This window comes from Musca vetustissima, unplaced genomic scaffold (genome assembly GCF_032173495.1).
Source record: "Musca vetustissima isolate MV318-11 ecotype Yass unplaced genomic scaffold, APGP_CSIRO_Mvet_v1 utg1761, whole genome shotgun sequence".
Lineage (NCBI taxonomy): Eukaryota > Metazoa > Arthropoda > Insecta > Diptera > Muscidae > Musca > Musca vetustissima.
This window is the reverse complement of record NW_026888918.1, coordinates 39,156-62,443: the sequence shown is the minus strand read 5'-3', so window position 1 is coordinate 62,443 and position 23,288 is coordinate 39,156. Positions and strand designations below refer to the sequence as shown.

At 35.3% G+C, this 23,288-nt stretch overlaps 1 protein-coding gene across 1 annotated transcript; it reads right to left on the bottom strand.

Annotated features, from left to right (window-relative positions):
• Positions 1 to 8,104: 8,104 nt before the first annotated feature.
• LOC133336717 (odorant receptor 63a-like) lies at positions 8,105 to 23,043 on the bottom strand (the record flags this gene model as incomplete). Its single annotated transcript, XM_061544996.1, has 8 exons — positions 8,105 to 8,155; positions 8,215 to 8,370; positions 10,649 to 10,750; positions 10,820 to 10,925; positions 10,991 to 11,156; positions 14,004 to 14,201; positions 14,418 to 14,556; positions 22,888 to 23,043. Coding segments are annotated over 8 exons (1,074 nt in total), but the record flags the coding sequence as incomplete, so codon positions are not given.
• Between the last annotated feature and the right edge of the window lie 245 nt (positions 23,044 to 23,288).

Genomic DNA, 23,288 nt, shown 5'->3' with positions numbered 1-23,288 from the left:
CTAGTGCTGGGACTAGTTATATAGCATACATTGGAATTTCCATGGCTAGCAGGATGTTTGCTCCGATTAATACAGTGTCTCCATCGAATAATCGGACAAGTGGTTGTCAGATATAATAATGCTATACATATCAAAAAAATTGTCTAAATGTGTAGTTTTTTTCGCTTTTATTTACACATTACTTATATTTCTGAACAATACAAAAAACAACAACTTTTCTAGTGATAACAGAAAATTTCGTCAGAAAAACAAAATTAACTTAATTTATTGTGTTCAACGCAAAATCGGACAAAGCAAAGCATCAATGTTAAAAAATGGAAAAATCGAGAAATTAATATTTAGTTGCATATCCTTTGTTGTCCAGAACGGCCTGTAAACGCTTCGGTATTGATTTGACCAAATTCTGGCATACCTCCGGCTCTATGGAGTTCCACGATTCCAGTAAAGCCTCCTTAAGCTGTACTAAGGAGTTAAATTTTTTTCATACACTCTCCTAGCTAATTCTTCCCAAGGATGCTCAATTACGTTAAGGTCTGGGCTCTGTGCAGGTGTTTGTATAAGTTTTGGGCAGTTATGGATCAACCAAAGCTTTGCAACACCTGAAGTGTGCTTGGGATCGTTGTCTTGATAAAAGGCAAAGTTGTTCGCGATACCCAATTTGTCTGCACTTTGCTTTACATTTTGTTTTAAAATGTTGAGGTGGACAAACAGTGGCTTTTGTATTCTTATGATTAAATTCAGCATTTGGCTTACGCCACACATACATCTTTCCATCTGATCCGTGCAAATTAAATTTGCTTTCGTCAGTAAACAGAACCTTAATATAGTGAAAACTATCAATAGAAATGTATTTAAAGATGATCTATCATCAAATTACCTGCTTCCAAAAATCTTCTGGTTTTAGTATATACTCCTTTTGTCCGATTATGCGATGGAGCCACTGTATATTTATATGGGAAATTACAAAAATCTTTTAAATTCCTTGAAACTGAGGTTTGCAAGGTTATAACTCGCGAAATATGAACATATTGCATACAATTTAAATTCATTTCTATAAAATGAAGTGTTTTGTCAAAATCTTAAAATATTGGTAATAAATAATAAGTTGCATGGAAGCTATGATGGTGGTAATATAAAAAATGGGTAAAAATGTGTTGAAGCCAACGAGTTTTTTTGTGTTCCTTCCTAGTTTGTGGCTAAACTACGCAACGCACGAACATGTGATCAGTGACTAAGTTGCAGAATACCCCATGGACAATATGGTTCTAATGTATGTTTTCGATATAATCAGTGCATCCACCCAAAATGGATGCTGACATTTTGAAGCCGGATTTTCGGTGTTTTTTGAATTTTTCTTATAATTAGAGCGCGCATCCAGATAATGGACTAAACTAATTATAGGATTGTAGAACTCGTGATTTTGCTTCGTTTAGTGTATATCTCATGAATGTGCTCACCGTAGATTCTTTGCAAAGTGGGTTCCAAAGACGAAAATTTGGTGCGTAAATTTGTATGAAAAACATATTTTTTGAGTCTAAAATTAAGAAAGTCCATTCAAATTCCGTGGAACCCCGCGTGATTTTAGTTTTTTTACGTGCCGGATCTAATTGGCCTATCCATGTTCAATTCCGCCAAATAAAACGGCGGATATAGGTACCTTGAATGTGGGGAAAACTGCAAAAACTTATTTTGACAAATTCGCGTAAATAATCGCGGATTCAAAAATATATCGATACGCGAATAATATGCGTATTTTATCAAATGTCGATTGTGGAGGCACATCCGCGGTTCTTAACCGATTCTTTTAAAATAGGTGTCCTTTTGTGTATTTTCATAGGAGATTACTGAAATCGGTTGCGTCATTTTTAGTGATTTTGCATAGTAAAGTGCATCGAGCGGCACACTTTGGCCGCTTAATGAAATCTCGAAAAATGCATAATTATTGGAAGATTAGCCAATAATAAGCACTTATACCAAATTATTGGCCAATAATAAGCACTTGTACCAAATTTCATCCACCTATGACAAATCCTTCTATTTTTGGCCGTAGTTAATATGAACATAGTGACATTGTGCGTTGCCATTTGCGCGCTATTGGATTTTTTCGTTACTTATCTTGAATTATGATTTTCTTAGTTTCGCATGGGTGTACAAATATAAATTTTGCAATAACTCTTGTAACTCTATACCCTTATAAGTGTATCAAAAATTTGAATATATGATATAAAATAATACTTATTTCAATGTATGCTTTGGCTACCACATTCCCCGACATAATGCATTTGGCCATAACGAGCCAAAATGGAAGTTATAAATAGAAATAAATTTATACTAATAAAGGTACATATTTTCACATTTTAAAGCGATGTAAAAAATTATTTTTGTATTTTATTTTACAGCCGACAAACATTGCTATCCATCCGATAAAATTGTGTTATCCATGATTTGCAAATAATCTTCCTATTTTCTTTGAAATATTTTTAAATGATAATCCACAGTATATCCGGACTTGTCTTGTAAACTATCTTAAGGGGACCCCCCCCATTCTCGGGGTCAAAATTTTTGTTGACTTAATTCCAATCTACACTAATTCAAGAATGTCCCTGCAAAATTTCAAGTTAAAATCTCAAGAACTCTTGAAGATATAGCCGATTTATTGTGTCAGCATCAAGTGACGGCTGAAGGGCTTCTCAAACTTTAAACGCGTTTTTCTCTGAACATTTTTTTGCGAATGGCGGGCACGATAACTCAAAAACTAATAACCCAATCGATTTCAAATTTTTACACGTTTCTCTGTGAGTGTACTGCTATCGTATGAACTAGGATAAAGCCATTCGGTGAAGATCTTCCTTATTTTTTAACTTGGTTTTTGGAAAAAAATCTGCGATTTTTCAAAAATATTTTTTCAAAGGTCCGCCATTTTGTTAATTTTAGAGCGAGGCCAATAATCCTAGTTCATACGAGAGCCAGACATGTACTCTTTCTAACACCGTTGGAATTTTCGAATTCCGATGTTCCAGTGAGGAGTTATCATGCCCGCCATCAAAAATAAGGACTTTTCTTTGATCACAAAAAACAACAACAAAACAACAACAAAATTTTTTTGTAAATTATTTTTCTTCCTTTTTAAATCTTCAAATATATATGTGCAAAGTTACAAACCTTAACAAGCATTGGTATTCATTTACCAGCCCATTTAAAATCTTAAAAATAAAAAATCGAGAATGGGGGGGGGTTCCCTTAAGTGAAACCATCTAACTATATTGACATTTTCTTGTACATGCAAAATAATATTTTTCAATAATTAATAACTACACCGCAAACAAATAATTGTTATGGTTTTATTGAAATTGTGGTTTAGTTACTCTTCATGATATACTGATTATTTTAAACGAACTTTGTTATATTAGGGTGCTTAGCGAAATGTAAACAAAAGGCTATACGTAGAGATAGGCCTTGAGAAATAGTGAAAATAATATTAAATATTCATGAAAAATGAACGTAGTCGCTGTAGCTCAATACGACTGACTATGTCAATGTCCGCGTATAAATTGTAAAGCTCGTGGTTCATTCGACGCCGATATTCACCTTTGACGCAGATCGGCCCGTAGATCTTTCGGAGAATTTTTCTCTCAAACACCCCAAGAGCTGCCTCATCTGCTTGCGCAAGTACCCATGCTTCTGATCCATATAATAGCACGGGTAGTATCAGCGTCTTGCAAAGTGTGAGTTTGGTCTGGCGGGAGGTGGCCTGGTTTCTAAACTGCTTACTTAGACCATAGTAGCATCTGTTGGCCATCTCAATCCTTCTCCGAATTTCAAAACCGATGCCATTTGCTTGATTTATGGCGGTACCAAGGTATAAAAAGTCTTTAACTACCTCGAAGCTGTAGGGTGCGTACCTTGGTTGTCACAAGGTAATGGTCCGAACCGATATTCGCTCCTCGGATCGATCGGACGTGTACTGGATGAATGCCTTCCGTCTATCACAACATGATCAATTTGATTTCTCGATACATGATTGAAAAGCTCATAACTATACCAAAATTTTTTGATTTTTCTTTTGATATGTTTTGTCCATAATCAAATCTTGACATATGAAATCCAAATGCTAGCTGCATATAAGCTCTAAAACATTTTGTTGCCTGTGGGCAACATTAGGCCACAAAGGGTTAATTTTGTTATTCCGTTTGCAACACCTCCAAATGTAATATTACTTCGATTTTTGGTATTTTCGACATTTTTCAACCGAATTCGTCCCAGAAATGATCAATATTTCGATATTCTGATTTTCGGTATTTTGGGGATATTGAGCGAATTTTTTACACCTGAATTGGGTAGCCTCCATACAACGGTACCTTCAAAAATATCTGTATTGTAGAGAGTTTGACTATAATTCGGTATATTGGATTCTCTCTTTTAAAAATTGTCAACGTTGTGGGGTGGTGCTCATATGGATTATACCCGAAAGGATTACTCGATTTGAACAAAACTTTACACAATCTAACATTAAACCATGACTGTATAAAGTTAGAAGATGGGACATAATCGTATAGTACCTCCCACACAAAGGGTCACAATTTTGAAAACTCGTACATCTCACATGAAGCGAACGGAATATCCAATTTCACCTAAACATTGTACAACTTTATAATTTTACCGTGCTTATATTTTGCCTGAAGATTAGCTTCGGTCTACACCGCCTGCCACCACCCACCCACCATTTTCCCAGAAGGTGAAATAATAAAACCTGTGAGTAATTCGGTAGAATTTAGGAGCAAAAATGCTAAAATGTCCACACTGGTTCGGATGTGTTTTGTTTTTTATCGTCATCTGTCTCTCCCCTCACTTGTTGGTTGTTGTCTATTGTTTCTCTTGTTTACAACGTGGTCTGTCCACTCATTCCATTGTGGTGTTAGAAAATTCGCATATGTGTTTTCCAAATTATTTCGATTGAAATGTTAAATACAATATATGAAATAAGTGTTGATACGAGCAACAAGCACAACCGCAAGTTCACATTGTATGGATTGTTGTTATGTCGCAAAACAAGAACATGTAAATAAGAAAAATCGAGACAAGACAAAACAATGAAGAAAAGATAAAATCAAAATAGAAGAAAAATCAAAACGACAATTAGTTTCTGTGTCATAGAAAATCCGCCAGCACAAAACACAACATTCATGTTGTTTTTCGCTCTCTCTCTCTCTCTCTCTCTCTCTCTGACAAGAAACCAGCATTTAAAATTGTATGAATTGCAATCATTAAATGCAGAAATCAGGACATTGGAAAAACTTGCTCAACATTATACAATATACGAAATGAGTGTGCCAAATTTCGAAACTCTTGTAGGTGTAAGTTCTATAAACGCAAGTTCAACCAGTGAGCGGAGCAGTATAGTCGGACGGGGCCGACCATACGATACCCTACACAACTACCACGGAACTCAAATTTTCTGCGGATGTTTATTCCGAGCCTGGGCAATATTTCGTGATATTGGCATCCTCTTGCCGGTTAGAGGTAAACAGCACTTCTAATCCTCACACTGACATATTTTCCGAATATTACGAGTATTCAGTACAGCTATTGTCCAGATTCCCTTCACCGTGGGTTGTGTGGTGATGTTCGGCTTTCATTTGTGGTCTATATATCGACTCGAAAATAACACATAAAATTAAGTTTTCGGTCCACTTCATTCCAAAATTATTATTTGATCATCTCCGCAAATTATAGGCGTTGTCCTTGACCATAACTAGAACCTTATGGAACATTTCAAAGCAATCAGCGCTATAGTTCCGCGCTCTAGAGTGATAATGGGTTACTAAATAATATACGGATACGAAAATACCTGTAAATATTTAGGTGTAACTCCCACATCCGAGCACATACAACAATACAATTGGTATTAATTTAAATGTCAACCACTCCTCTTGGATATAATATCAACTTCTCCGGTCTATGTCATTCAGGGGTAAATATATACGCTATAGAATACAAATTTTGTCATTTTTCACACAAAAGTCAAGGTCCATTTGACCCGCTAAATATTGACCAATCTTTATCAAAACAGGCATGCTTATTCTTTGGCCCGATCCCCTTCTCCATGCAAAATTTCACGATGTTCGGGCCATTATTGCGGCCTCTGGAGCGACCAGAAAAACCGAAAAAAATTTAGTATTTGGTCCATTTCATCCCCTAAATATTAACCGATCTTTCCCAAAAACAATAGGGGTCTTCATTGGCCAGAGCCCATCCTACATGCAAAATTTCGTGAAGATTGGTCCATAACTGTGGCCTGTAGCGTGTTTACAAATTATAATGGACGGACGGACACACATGTCTAGATCGACTCAGCTAGTCGAGATATGACGATCGGTTATACATAAAGGTGGGTCTAGGACCAATATTTCGCGGCGTTACAAACTTTTGGGGCTGCACAAAGCTATAATACCCTGACAACATAGTTGTGTAGGGTATAATAAATTGAGCAAAGTGTTAAATTGCTGGAACCTCAGCATCCTGTGCCCCGTGCACAAAAGATGAGATAAGACGATATGTGCCAACTATAGAGGGATAAGTCTCCTTCCCATCGCATATAAAGTGCTATCCAGTGTGCTGTGTAAACGATCGAAGCCAATGTTCAATGACATCATTGGACCATACAAATGCGGTTTCAGACCTGGCAAATCCACCATTGACCAGATTTTCACTCTGCGCCAAATCCTGGAAAAGACCAACGAAAAACACATCGACACATACCTCTTATTTGTCGACTATAAAGCCGCATTCGACAGCCCTATCCGTTCAGAGGTGTTTAAAGCCATGTCTACGTTCGGCATTCCTACAAAATTAATACGGCTATGCAGGATAACTTTAAGTGGCACAAGATCAGCAGTTAAAGTAGGAAAGGATCTATCGGAGCCCTTCAATACCGAACGAGGATTCAGACAAGATGACAGTTTGTCGTGTGATCTTTTTAACATCCTACTGGAAAAGGTCATACGAGACGCAAAGGTGAACAGAAATTGCACTCTGTACACCAAACAACACATGTTACTCGCCTACGCCGATGACATCGATATAATGGATCGAACATTGCGAGCGGTAACAGCCACCTTTGAACAAATCGAAAAGGAGTCTGCCAAAGTGGGTCTGGCAGTAAACGGTGAGAAGAGCAAGCTGATGGTATCGATGCGCAAGACGTCCAGTAGACTCGGACCAACTGTGGAACATGTTAACTACAGCTTCGATGTAGGTAAAGACTTTATATACCTTGGTACCGCCGGAGAAGGATTGTGATGGCCAACCGATGCTACTACGGTCTGTGCAAACAACTCAAAAGCCACATCCCGCCAGACCAAACTCACACTTTACAAGACGCTGTAAAGTGTGAGTTTGAGTACCCGTGCCATTATATGGATCAGAAGCATGGGTACTTACGCAAGCAGATGAGGCAGCTCTTGGGGTGTTTGAAAGAAAAATTCTCCGAAAGATCTACGGGCTGATCTCCGTCGACGGTGAATATCGGCGCCGAATGAACCACCAGCTCTACAATTTATACACACTGACACAGTCAGCCGTATTGAGCTGCAGCGACTACGGTGGCTAGGCCATGTTGTGCGAATGAATGAGAATGCCGCAGCTCAAAAGGCAAATAAAAGTGAGCCTACGGACATTTCTCGTAGAAGGGGATGGTTCCCACGAATTAGATGGAAAGACCAAGTAGAAAACAACATCTTGGAACCTGGTCTTCCAAATTGGTGGAGATGCGCACAAGACCGACGCGCTTGGAAATCTTTTTTAAGCTCGGCTTATGGAACAACCGTTCCGTAACAAGCCAGCTAAGTAAGTAAGTAAAAACAAATTTGGGGTTTTGACCAGAAAAAATCGATTTCTTAATAAATGCGGGGCGACACATTTGTTGTACGTCATTTATAGTAGTTAAATTTATTCTGTATATAGTTATATGGACAAGTAAACTAATTCCGAAGTGCACGAGTGTATAGTTTTATTTTATTGCAATTAACAGTGTACATCAAGTAACTTATTCTACAGAACAAATTAGTTTACTATTATTTTTGGATTTCCTTTTTTACATATTTTTCTACATACAATTGCGTAGAAATAAGAAATATGACACACTGGAACGAACAATCTGAAACAAAAATATGTTTTTATTTTTTAGTGATATTTTCATAATTTCGTAAAACATACCGTCAACAGTGTTACCAAAGACATTCTGGCAAAGCCGCCAACATCCATTCGTATATTGTGATTAGTTCTCATAATCATAACCTGTATCATTATTTGAAAATTTCGATTTTCCTTGTACCACAAACAATTGTAAATAGTTTCGGGTAATAGATCACTCTAGAAATAAGAGATCGAATAGTAATAATGAAGAAGTTCTATACTATAAAAATGATTATAATGTGAGTCGTTTATTTTGAAAGCGTTGAGAGGTTAAAGGTTTGGGTTTGATTTGTTTAAAAAAGTATTGTTAAGTGGTAGTAATTTTACTTGTGGCGTTGTTATCTTAAACATGATAGAATATACAAGGGCAGTTCGGAATCTTCTTAGCCTAGCACAAAAAGATCAATATAAACTGAAAAAAGTTAAGTGTTATGGAAACTTCCAACTCTGTTATGAACACTTGTTAAATTTTGTTTCCATCTGGCAACTCATTCATATAGAAATATGTGTTCAAAAAAGACGCATCCGCAATTTTTTTACAATGGAAAAATTAGAAATGCTTGCTGTCAGTAAATATTTACATAAAAAAGGTTTATCGGGACAAGATATTCATAATGAATGTGTCCAGAGTATAAAATTGGGACGCTGAATATAAACGTGGTCGTACAATCATTGAAGATGAACCACGTAGTGGACGTCCAAAAACAGCAGCAACAACAGAAATTGTAGCCAAAGTGTATGATATGGTATTAAATGATCGACGAATAAAAGTGCATGAAATGATCGAATCCATTTAATTTTGCATGAAGAACTACAGATGAAAAGGCTTTATGCAAGTTGGGTGCCACATTTGTTAACCGTCGATCAAAAACGCATAAGAATGAACATTTCTTAAGCTTTTTTTGATCGTTTTAAGCGAAATAAAATGGATTTTAAGCGTCGTTTAATAACTATTGATGAGACATGGATCCACCACTATACTCCAGAGACAAAAGAACAAAATCAAACCACTGAGCGGAGCAGTATAGTCGGACGGGGCCGACCATATAATACCCTACACAACTTCCACGAAAATCTAACTTTGCGTTATTTGCACCCTCTTGAAACCTGACTTTAAGGTCAACATATATTACTAATATTCAGTAGACGAGGGCTGTACTTGTCCATGTTGGGCTTTCAATTGTGGTCTATACACCGACTCAAAAAAAATGTTAAGTTTTCGGTCCACTTCATCCCAAAATTATTATCTGATATATCAACGAAAGTTATAGGCGTTGTCCTTGACCATAACTGGAATCTCATGGATTCCAGTTACGGTCCTTCAGGGGCAAATATATACGTCATGGAATACAAATTTTGTCATTTTTGACACAAAAGTCAGGGTTCATTTGACCCGCTAAATATTGACCGATCTTTATCAAAACAGGCATGCTTATTCTTTGGCCCGATCCCCTTCTCCGTGCAAAAATTCGCGGTGTTTGAGTCATAATTGCGGCCTCTGGAGCGACCAGAAAATCAGACAAAAATAAAGTTTTTGGTCCATTTCATCCCTCAAATATTAACCGATCTTTTCCAAAAACAATAGGGGTCTTCATTGGCCAGAACCCATCCTACATGCAAATTATAATGGACAGACGGACGGACGGACACACATGTCTAGATCGACTCAGCTAGTCGAGATATCGGTATACTTAAAGGTGGGTCTAGGACCAATATTTCGCGGCGTTACAAACTTTTGGGGCTGCACAAAGCTATAATACCCTAACAACATAGTTGTGTAGAGTATAACAATGGACTGAAGCAGGAGGAAATGCCCCAAATAAGGCAAAAACCAAAAACAATTGGCTGGTAAGGTTATGACAACGGATTTTTGCGACTTCAAAGGTATTTTATTTTATTGATGATAAATTAAGAGTACGAACTTTTGGATCGAGAAAAACGACCTGGCTTACAACACAAAAAAATATTTTTTCATCAAGAAAATGCACCAGCTCACATGCGTGTTTAACAATGGATAAAATCAACGAATTAAAGTACGAGTTGCGTGACCACCCACCTTATTCCCCTGTTCAGCTCCCAGTGACTTTTACTTATTCTCAAATCTAAAAAATATTCCCTGCTGACAAGCGTTTTACCTCAAATGAAGATGCAATTACAGTTGTAAACCACTATTTTGAAGACCTTGAGGAAATTGATTTTAATCAAGGGATAGAATTGCCAGAAAAACATTGGACTAAATGTATTAAAGTTTCAGGAGATTATATTGAAAAATAAAAATATTTTTGAAAAACAAATAATTCTCTTTCATTGTTAGGCTAAGAAGTTTCCGAACCGCCCTCGTATAACGTAATATATTTTGTTAGCTTTTCTAGAAAACCAAGATTTGTATGAGAACTTAAAATGGACTTAAAGCACTTTCCAAATAAACGACTCAATTTGTCAAATGTTAACTTACCTCCGAAGTAATTCGTTGACCATTTAGACAAAATATCAACAACTCATAAAACGCTGCCGAAAGATAAAGAACAACTTTGATAGAATCCGATATATTGTTGCCCTGCAAAATTGTATATTATCTCGGTTAATGTTTGCAAAATCGACTATTTTAAACAAGAAATGCAGTTACCAAATCGACACTGGCCTTAAAGGTTAACAGACAAATAACCAGACAGCATGTCATAAACAATGCTATTGATGGCCTTCGATACAGGATGTTCAAACGACTGCAGAAACTGAAAAAAAATACATAAATAAATAGAGTATTTTTGATGATAAAATACAGAGACAAATTATGTACCTTAATATATTCTGATGCAATCGAATACAGGCTTGCAAATATGTAATTCTCTGATGTGGTGGTACTCGTTCGGTAGTACAATATGCTACTATTGTACGCAAAACCCTCAATAGTGTCAAACAATGCACCGAGATGACACTAAATAGGCCCGAACATGTTATGGACGCTGTGTAGAAATATATAGATATTTGAAAAATAATTTATTTAAATTAAAAAAAGTATCGGAATGTATGTTACCCTACACCACTTTAGGTATATAGGATACAAAATCGGACATAAGTAAGTCGACTTAAAAAGTGCATTTAAAGTACATTCACGAAAGTAACTATGGATTTTCAACGTTTGCTTGTGAAAATTACATGCAAGTGCACAAAAACATAATACCCTCACAGTAAAAAATTTTAGTTTAATTTTAATGCCGAGCCGATGTATATATATATATATATAACAAATCCAAAATAGTGTTAAATCTATTCCATTATGGAATACTTTTAAGGAGATTGAAAGGGAGAAAATGAGAGAGAGAGTTGTTTATTATTTTTTAGAGCATTAAAATAAAACCAATATGTATTACGGCATAAATCTTATTGGTGATAAATAAAACCAAAATATTTATATTGAATACCTAACTAGGAATTAATTTAAGGCCCTGTGGAATATGTTATACACCGAACTAAGTGTTATTTTTATTCTTAATAAGAATTTGATTAATACAATTCGGAATGTTTTATATTCTCGAATTGGTGTTATTTCAAAACCCCACCAAAAGAATTGTATGCTAAAAGGGTGTTGTTGTTTTTAATATAGGCAGGTTTAAAACTAACACCATTTCCATATAAAATTTAATAAATAAAACAAATTTAATGGTTAGTTTTTTAATATATATTTCATTTATTGTATAATAACATAAATTAAGTAATACAATTTCTTATTGTGGTAGAACATCGGGTGTTAATAAGTATTGCTTTGATTTAATCATATAATAATAATAATAAATTATAATATAAAGTATATAAAAATTGATAGCAAGATAAATGCTTACAATGCCACCACAATTAGCAGAAGCAATAATACATCTGTTCCCAGCTTATAAAGTGGAAAACAGCACTTTATAAGCTGGGAACCGATGTATTATTGCTTCTGCTAATGCAATCTTGTCCTCGCGATTCGGATAATTGCCACTTCGTTGGCGCAAAAAATTGATGGATTCACGTACCAAACAACGTCGAAAGCTATCGCTTAATGTTCCCTTTGTTGAATATTTATCAAATATTGCAAAAAAATTTCCATTAAAAAAAAACTTTTTAATTCCTGCAATATTTGTTATATATATCACAAACCAGTAAGGAAAGTTTAAAAGTCGGACGGTGTACCGTTTCTATGAAATCGAGTAAAATTAGGCAAATCTATACTAGCTCCCATATATAAATCTGAACCGATTTTCAGGAAACTTAACACACAACATTCTAGACCTAATTCAGTATACTACGCCAAATTTCATGCAAATCGAATGATATATAGAGACTTTGGTTCACCATTTACATTAAATCGGACAAAACTATATATGGGAGCTATGTCTAAATATGGACCGATTTTCAGGAAACTTAACACACATCAAATGATATATAGAGACTTTGGTTCACCATTTACATTAAATCGGACAAAACTACAGATATAAATCTGAACCGATTTTTACCAATTTCAATAAGGTTCGTCCTTGGGCCAAATAAGTGACCTATGCCAAATTTCATAAAATTCGATTCATAAATGCGGTCTGTACTTTGTTTACAATTTAACATGGACAGACAGTCGGACGGACATGCATAAATCGACTCAGAAAGTTATTCTATGCATATTCTCAAAAGGAACCTTTTGCCTGTTACAAACAAATGCACAAAGACATAATACCCTGTACCACAGTGTGGTGAAGGATATAAAAAGGAAAGGAATCAAAGAGATTTCTACTTACCTTCTTAAAATGTATGCTGATAATTGTTAAAGTGGTTTCTTCAAAGCAAAACTCTACAAAAAAAGAACTACAGGAACTGTACTGCGATATTATTCCTGCCAGCTCCTCAAAATCAATGTCGGCACCGTCGCGATCTTTCAACACAAATGCTCTGCCTTCTACATTAAGATTCAGCTTGTTTACGACTAACATTGAAAAACATTAATTAGCAAAGTATTTCATTGGAAAACGCTTGTAGGCATTACTCACTTGAATGTAGTATTCCTTTTGGAGTTAAATCCTCACTTTCTGGATCAGAAATCTTAATTATGTTAAATTTTCCACCACTTTTAACTTTCACGAACATTGCAATGCTTTTTTCTTCCTTTTCTTTTTCTTCTTTTATTTGTAAACACAACAAGTACTCATGAGAGAGACGCAAGTTAACACCTGTTTTTAATACCTTACAAGGTGTTGTTTTTAAACTTTAAGAAATACAATTTTTCTATGTAAAAAAAACAAGAAAACTCATGAGAGAGACACAACTGTTGGTGTTGTTTTTAAACTTTAAGGAATACAATTTTTCTATTAGAGAAATGTAATTTTTTTTTGGTGTTAAAATTAATCAAAAGTAATAAACTAAAGAAAAACAAATTTCTAATTCCTTTTTTGGCGTTATATTTAAACCAAATGGAATTGTTTTATATTTTATATAAATAGTTAAATCAAATTTTGGTGTTATTTTTATACTCAGTAAGCATTAAAAAACTCTCCAATTTCTCATGGTGTTAAAACAATTCCCTGAAGTCTTTATGGTTTAAAATATAAACTAGTTTTGAATTAATTTTAAGGTTAAATCCAAAGAAGTATAAATTTTTCCAAAGAAGTATAAAAGCACATACCAACTGTTGCTAAATATATTTGCATGGTAACAATTAAATATTCCACATAGAAATGAAACGAGGACTTTGGGCTAGAATACCAAATGGGAAAAGAGGCTGGAAATGCTAAAAAAGATAATAAATAAAAATTTTTTTGTAAGTCCTTTATATTTATATAACTTACGAAATTGTAGTTTATCTTCAGAATTATCATCGTTTATATACAAATAATAGATATTTGATATTAAACATTGACCGGAATACCAACTACAAATGCCAAATACGGTTGCCCTTAATAACATTAACTGTCGTTTGATGTCAATCCATGAATCCTTGAGAATTTTGGATATGTCGCGAACAATGTTGTCATCGTCAATTAATTCTGTAAATTAAATAAAAGGTTATAACGTATCGACAATATTGTAAACAAATTTATGAGAGGCGTAGCCGAGCTTCACATTTAAATAAACGTTATTTTTTGATCATTTAACATATTTAGTCATATTTTCCAACCGAATTCACAAACTTTTTTTTTAATTTTGGACTTTTATAGTTATTAATATATTATTATAATTTCTCTTGTTCATTACAATCTTACCCAATTGCAAAATTTCCAAATTTTTTAACAGATCTGAGTTTTCAACGGATATTATCATATCATAGATGATATCTTGAGAAAATGTAAACATCCATAGCTTCCAAACTGATATCAAACTTTGAAAGAAGATTAAAATAGCCTTAAGAAAAGAAAAAAAGAAAATACGATAGGTAATCACATAATAAGTTCAGCAAACGTTACCATCATGCTTAATAATAATGCTAGCTTAGTTTATAAATTACAGTGAACTCTGGATAATGTGAACACTCAAACTGACACATTATCGAGAGATCGACATTCGTTAGAGAATGAATTTCCAAAACTACCTACATTTCCCAACCCTACACTCCAACAGTAATCTTAATTCCTATCTTCTGGATTTCAGCTCTATCAGTTTCTCCAAATTATAACAATACACATACAGTAAACCCCGCTTAATTACCTCAGTGAAAATTTCAAGATTTTTAGCAATTATCCGTGGAAGGTAATTAAGCGTGCACGGTTAATTACCCACCAAGGGAAAATATCGGTGGACACTGGTGTTTTGTTTTTTTTTCTGTCTTTTTTGCTTGAGATATTAACTGGAGCTTTAGTTTGATAAACAAAGATGTATTTCCTTTAAGGGGACCCCCCATTCTCGGGGTCATTTTTTTATTTAATTTGAATCTGCACTAATTCCAGAATGTCCCTACAAAATTTCAAGTGAAAATCTCAAGAACTCCTGAAGATATAGCCTAGTTATTGTGTCAGCATCAAGTGACGGCTAAAGGGCTTCTCAAACTTTAAATGCGTTTTTCTCTTTTGCGAATGGCGGGCACGATAACTCAAAAACTAATAACCCAATCGATTCCAAATTCCTATGAACTAGGATAACATAATTTGTGGTCAAAAATCGTCGATTTTCCAAAAATATTTTTTCAAAGGTCCGCCATTTTGTTAATTTTAGAGCGAAGTCAATAATCCTGGTTCATACGAGAGCCAGTCAAGTACTCTTTCTAACACCGTTTTCGGATTCCGATGTTCCAGTGAGGAGTTATCATGCCCGCCATCAAAAATAAGGACTTTTCTTTAATTACAAAAAAACAAAAAAAAAATTTTGTAAATTATTTTTCTTCTCTTTTAAATTATTAAATATATATGTGCAAAGTTACAAACCTTAACAAGCATTAATATTGATATACCAGCCCATTGAAAATCTTGAAAAATTAAAATCGAGAATGGGGTGTTCCCTTAAGTGAAGTTGCCAGATTTAAAAAAATATATTGGGTAATTACATGGTACAGATTTAAAGGTACGGTTACTTTGGGGTAGGTTATTTAGGGGCAAATAAATGAAGTGGGTAATTAAAAGGGGGTAATTTAACGTGCAATTTTGTAAGGGGTTGTACTGAAAATAACTGGAAGGTAATTAAGCGGGGAATATTGTAAATACAAATATCTATTCCTGCTCCTGCTTTCGGCTGAGTTTCTGATCTATCGGTTCACCCAAATGTCAAATTGTACCAAAATTTCAAAACTAGCTATATCATACATTTAACAGAAACCTTGCTTCCTAATTTCAAATTTAGTACACATTAGTACGAATTTACAAAACTTTCTACATATCCCAATCCTACACCCCAAAAATGATTCTAACTCCAAATTTCAAGATTGCAGTCTGCTGGCTCACCCAAAATTCAAATTGTACTAAATTTAGCACCATTTAGTACACCTATGTACGCATCTCCAAAACTATATAAATACCACAATTCTACTTCTAATATTATTTCCAAATTTCCGTGTTCACGCTCTATCGATTCGCACAAATCCAAATTGTATTGAATATAGTACCATTTAGTACTTTTCATACACATAAGTACAAATATCCAAAACTACCCACATCCGCAGCTAATTTTAATTTCAAATTTATGGATTCAAATGTAATTTAGTACCGTTTAGTAATTTTCGTGTACCAAAGTACACACTTCCAAAACCACCTCCTTATATCGACCCTATTTCTCAGTTTTTATTTGCCATCCAAATTTCAAGTTTTTACCTCCATTTAGTACATTTTAGTAATCAGTGACCCTCATTGCAAAATTAAGAGTTCTAGCTGTACCGGTTCGCTAAATACAAATGGAACCATATTTCGTACTTTTCGTGCCATTTAACGAATGCCCCAGCCTTGTCTGACAATAAGAGTGACTAATAGTACGTTTATATATAACCGGATTTCATTAACCCAGTGGGTTTCAATTGTCAATTCCTTTGCATACATGTCAAATAAATCCTCATAAAGTAGGTTAACCCGGTAAAAAGTTCTAATGTATATGCCGTTTAAGAGTTAATCGCTTTAATATTTTCTCAGTATAGATGTGCCGTTACCACTCGAACGACTGGACCTGCTGTTATGAAAACAAATAGTAATACACATATATGGCCATAATACTTACTTCAATGTATGATGTAAAATTTTGACTTCGACGTTCCCAGACATAATGCATTTGACCATAACAAGCCAAAAATGAGGTTAGAAATAGAAACAAATTTAAACTAAATAAAATGAATTATGTCAAATAAAAAATTCTCACTATTAAAAAAAAATCTCACAATTTTAGGGGATGCAGAAATTTACTTCTGTACTTAATATTGCAACCAGCGAACATTGCTATCCATTTTAAAGGATTCAAAATCAGGCGTCCTTCATCACTCATATCGGATAAAATTGTTTTATCCATAATTTCCAAATTACTTCAATTCACTTTCTTTTTGATTAAAATTTATTATATTGCAAGAAATATTCCGTCTATTTTTTCAGCACATTCCAACGTTATAGAAGGTTCAAACAGTATCCTTGATTGGTTTTAAGCAATAGTTTCAAATTAAGTTATCTAAATTGAAGCAGCTGTGTAAAGCGCACGTACATGATTTTTAAATTGATTATAACAACAACATCGTTAACAACTAATTGTTGCGGTTTTGTTTAAATTGAGGGTTATGGGTTCAAAGGTAATTGATTATATAGATAATCAGTATCTATATTAATAAAAGAGTAAAGTGATTGACTGACTGTCTGTCTGAATTCGAATCAATGTTGAAGGGTAGGAAGGTAGTTTTGGAAATGCATACTATACGGCTAAAGAACAATAAATCAACAGGTTCCGAGGGATTACCAGCCGAACAATTCAATACCGATGGTCAGATACTGGTCAGGAGCATGCACCAGCTGATTAGTATAATTTGGCTAGAGGAATGCATGACCAATGATTGGAACCTCAGCACCCTGTGTCCTGTGCGCAAAAAAGGAGACAAGGCGATTATGTGAGATAAAAAAACCGCAACCAACTTCAAACTGCTGTCATTTCTAAGCCAATCCCTAATTATATTGTTTACAAGCGTACAAAAGCATTTTGGTAAGAATTTTCCAGAAAAAAGTTATTCGTGACAGCGTGATAGTGTAATTTCTTTATATTTAGCTGGAAAACCACAAGTGTCTATCGCTAGAGCACTCCTGCATTTAAATGTGAATAAGTCTATTGTGTCTCGTACCATCGTTCGTTACCGTGATCCTGGTAGCTGGCCCAACGTCAAGGAAGTGGACGGAAGAAAACAGCAACATCGTTAGATATGGTTCGAAAAGTAAAGGATCGACTTTATAGAAACCCTCGTCGCAGTGGTCGAAAAATGGCTCGTAAGCTGAACATATCGGCAAATATTAAAAAATGAGCTCGGGGTAAAGCCATTGAAATTGCACAGCAACGGAAAAAATAGACTCAAAAGAGCAAAAGAGTTGCTTTGCTTGGCCGAAAGTGGTGAACTGCCGAATTTGGGTTTTTCGACATGATCATGTTTACTCGTCAAAGGGGTCAACTGAAAATGTGCACCTTCGGTTGGACAACAGAACTCAAGCGCCGGCAATGGTGATGGTGTGGGCCGCCATAATAGCCGATGGTCACTCTCCGCTCGTATTAATCGACCGTGGCATTAGAATAAATGCCGAATATTATCGGCAGACCTTGGTCACCCAAGAATAGTTACAGAAAAGAAGGTTCCTCGCTTCATATTCAGCGCACAATGGCTCGGGATACCAATCAATGTTGGCATTAAAAAATACCTCAAGCAAGCGCTTCGCCGGGAATGGGCCAAAATACCGCCGAGCAACATTCGGGCAGCGAGTGACTGTTTCATTGGCTGTTTGAAGGTAATCAATGTCAAAGTTGACAAATGCGAACAAATCTAAAAACATTCTAAAATTTGATGCTATTTCCGCTATTTTTTGCTTGCTAAAAATTAAAAAATATTAAAAATTATGGCGTTTGACTTTGTTGCAGTTTTTATCTCGCCCTGTATAGAGGAATAAGTCTGCTTCCCATCGCATATAAAGGTGCCATCCAGCGTGCTGTGTAAACGACTGAAGCCAATGGTCAATGGCAATTTTGGACCATACTAATGCTGCTTAAGGCCTGGCAAATCCAACATTGACCAGATTCCTGTAAACGACCCAAGAGAAACACATGTACACATTCCACCTATTTGTCGACTATAAAGCCGCATCAAAAGCTATGTCTGCGTTCGGCGTTCCTCCAAAACCATGCATTATAACTTTAACAGCAGTTAAAGTCGGAAAGGACCTCTAGGAGCCGTTCAGTACTGAAGGAGGATTCAGAAAAGGTTACAGTTTGTCGTGTGAACTGTTTGACATCCTGCTGGAAAGGCAGATACAAGATGAAAATGTGAACAGACGACATCGAAATAATGGTTCGAACATTGTGAGCGTTAACCTTTGAACCAATTAAGAAAGAGTCTTCAAAAGTGGGACTGACAGTAAATGGCGAGAAAACCAAGCTAATGGTATCAACGCGCAAGACGTCCAGTAGACTCGGACCAACTGTGGAATTTGAGAATTTCAGGTTCGAGGTAGACATAGATTTTATATATCTTGGTACAGCCATAAATAAAACTAATGATGGAGGAGAATAGTGTTAGACAGCAGACGCTTTTATGGTCTGGCCACATTTCGCCAGTCCAAACGCATACTCTACAAGACGATGATACTACCCCGTACTGTTGTATGGATCTGAAGCATGGTACTTGCGCAAGCAGATGAAGCAGCTCCTGGAGTGTTTGAGGGAAAGATTCACCGGATGTTCTATAGGCTTATCTGTGTCGACGGTGAATATCGTCGTCGAATGAACCATGAGTTGTATCATCTATTCTCGGACGTCGACATAGTCAGACAGATCGAGCTGCAGCGACTACGTTGGTTAGGGCATGTTGTGAGAATGGAGAAGAATGACACAGCTCAAAAGGCATATAAAAGCGACCCAAGTATTGGTTCACGCACAAGGCGAGTGTGACGTATCCGATGGAAAGTGGATCATGTGGATGATAATATCTCGGAACATATTTGATGAGCTGCACACAAAACCGACGCACCTAGAAATCTTTTAAACCTTTATGGTCCAATGTAGCCCACTGGCAACCAAATATTTTAGAGCTTATATTTAACACGCAGTTAGTATATATATATATATATTAGATTATGATACAGATATGTTACGGCCTGATTTCGGACGACACATATTAAAAGAAAAATCTAAAAAATTCAAATGTTTGGGCAATATATAGTTGGGTGCAAAAATTTGTACAGTACCATTTTGTGTATACAGTTCGAATTCGACATCTACCAATTGTACAAATTTTGTTCATATCCTACTTAGGATAACTGAATTACATCTGTGTACAGAAAACAGTTTTTATAGTCACGGAAAAAATTCGGGGCTCGGCTTAGATACAAGCCGAAGTTCATAGACATGGTTAAAGAGTTCAGTAGCCTCTAGTCAATTTTAAAATGACCCCCCCCCCCCATTCGCTGGGTCAAAAAATTTTTTGATTTAATTCGATTCTATACTAATTCAAGAATGTCTCTACCAAATTTCAAGTGAAAATCTCAAGAACTCTTGAAGATTAACCGATGTATTGTGTCAGCATCAAGTGACGGCTAAAGGGCTTATCAAACTTTAAACGCGTTTTTCTCTTTTGCGAATGGCGGGCACGACAACTCAAAAACTAATGACCCAATCGATTCCAAATTTTTACACGTTTCTCTGTGAGTGTATAGCTATAGTATGAACCTGGATAAAGCCAATCGGTGAAGATCTTCCTTATTTTTTAACTTAATTTTTTGTCAAAAATCGGCGATTTTCCAAATTTTTTTTTTTTTTTTTGCAAAATTATTTTTCTTCTCTTTTAAATCTTCAAATATATATGTGCAAAGTTACAAACCTTAACAAGCATTGGTATTGATTTACCAGCCCATTGAAAATCTTAAAAAAAATAAAATCGAGAATGGGTGGGGTTCCCTTAAGACATACCTTTCGTAATCTTGAGGATTATAGCCTAATATCGCCCCCAACACATATCGTTTCTTTACCGATTCTGTTCATGTTTTGTCGACTTCTTTAAAATTGGTCGGGTTTCCGCACTGGTTTATAGTTTCGTATTTCCAACGGTAAATAAAATGATCTTCAGATATTGAAGGTAATTGCTTCCTGTTATACCCACCAAGTATAATGTTACTATCCCGAATGGCATTAATATTAAATATAATAATTGGGCGTAGCCGGATATTCGGTTTTCATATCCGTAAATATATAAGATTTATTATACCCTCCACCATAGTATGGTATATTAATTTTGTCATTCCGTTTGTAACTAATCGAAATATTCATTTCCGAACCTAAAAGGTATATATATTGTTGATCAGGGTAAAATTCTAAGACGATCTGGCCATGTCCATCCGTCTGTCTGTCCATCCGTCCGTCTGTTGTAATCACGCTATCTTCTGAAGGAATTGAGATAGGGTGCTGAAATTTTGCATAGGTTGTCTTTTGTCTGCAGGCAGGTCAAATTCGAAGATCCACGGTCTACGTTTAGGCATAGCTCCCATATAACAGTACCCCCCAATTTTCGCGTTTTCGATCGAATACGCTGAAATTTGGTACATTGAGTTCTTATTGAGTACTAAATGTCTCCACAAAAAATTATAAATATAGGTCCACTTTTTCTGGTAACCCCCACATAACGGTACCTACTAATTTTCAGTATTTTGGGGGTTTGGATCGTATTTTTGCACCAAATTGGCTCTAATTTAGTATTTTGAGTTCGTAATAGGTTTCAAATCGCTCCACAAAAAATTATAAGTATAGGTTCATTTTTTTGGATAGCCCCCATATATAGGTACCCCCCCCCCTTTTCGGTATTTTGGGGTTCTTGAGCGCGTTTTTAACCCAATACGCGGAAATTTGGTACATTAAGTTCTTATTGGGTACTAAATGTCTCCACAAAAAATTATAAATATAGGTCCATTTTTCTGGTAGCCCCCATATAACGGTACCTCCTAATTTTCAGTATTGTGGGGGTTTTGATCGTATTTTTTTCACCGAATTGGCTGTAATTTAGTATTTTGAGTTCTTAGTAGGTACCAAACCTCTCCACAAAAAAAAAAATTATAAATATAGGTCAATTTTTTCGGATAGCCCCCATATAAGGGTACCCCCAAATTTCGGTATTTTGGGGTTCTTGAGCGCGTTTTTCAACCGAATTCGCTGCACTAATTTCGAAAGAAATAATAAGATGGGCAAAGTGTGGATGAAATCAAAAATTTTTGAAACAAATTTGGTCCAAAGAAACATGGGGTCTTGGACCAATATTTAGGGCCATAATCGGTTTGTAGAAATGTCGGTATAGGTACACTTTTTGGTATGTTCCCTATATTTTTATTTCAAGTACCTGTCAGTATATCTGTGGTGGAGGGTATCCAAAGTTCGGCCCAGCCGAGCTTAACGCTTTTTCACTTGTTTATTTATTTTTTTTTATTTCACACAAACATATATATATAAAATAATGCAGTAAAATTCCGATAATTCGTAATGTCAAGGGACCAACCGTTTAATGCGAATTTGCGGGGTTTCGAATTTCTGTCATAAGTACTCCTCCAATTGGCACATTCGTTTGACGGCTTTCTCGAAACCATGCGACAAGTAATTGCTCAAGCTCTACAAATTCACCTACTTTTTGCGTTTTGCCGTACTGCTGCATGATGTCATCCCTTTATTGAAGAATAGATGTGAGTGTAGATGGAGAGATCAAATTTTCACGATTGTTCACTACATTAATGATGTCAAGGGCCTTGTAGTGTGACCGAAAACTTTTACGAATTATGGAGGGGACCGAAATGTATTGGATGTTTACGAATTATTGCGATTCTTTTATGGACGGGGATTTTGCTACGAAAAAGCGGGGTTTACAAATTATATATTTAGTATATATATTTTTTAATAGTATACTGTCAAAATAACACAATACTGCATCATTCTTACATACATTCCTGTAAGAATAGAAAATATGAAAGACTGGAACGAAAAATCTTTAAGAAAACACACACAGTATTATAAGTGATTAAAGATCATCTTGTGGGTATTTCAACTTACGGTTAGAAAAGTAACAATAGACATTGTTGTAAAGCCACCAACATCTAGGAGAATCAGATGATTCGTACGCTGGATCATAAATTGAATCATTGTCTTAAATTGTACACTTTTATTGTACCATTTGGATTGATATATATCTATTTGTAGACGTTCGCTCTGCAAATGAAATCAATAAGAGAGAGGGTTTTATTTTTTTCACTGTTTTACTATAAACAGTAACACAATTCACAATGTACATTGATACTTTAAATTATTTAATTTGTTCTTGTTAATATATATTTTTTTACTTTTATATCGTGGCATAATTATACAAGGTATAAATTTGCTTTCAAAATTTAAACGAAAATATCTTCCTTCGAAATGTACGCAAATCCTGTGTCCAGTGGCAAAACATTTAGAAT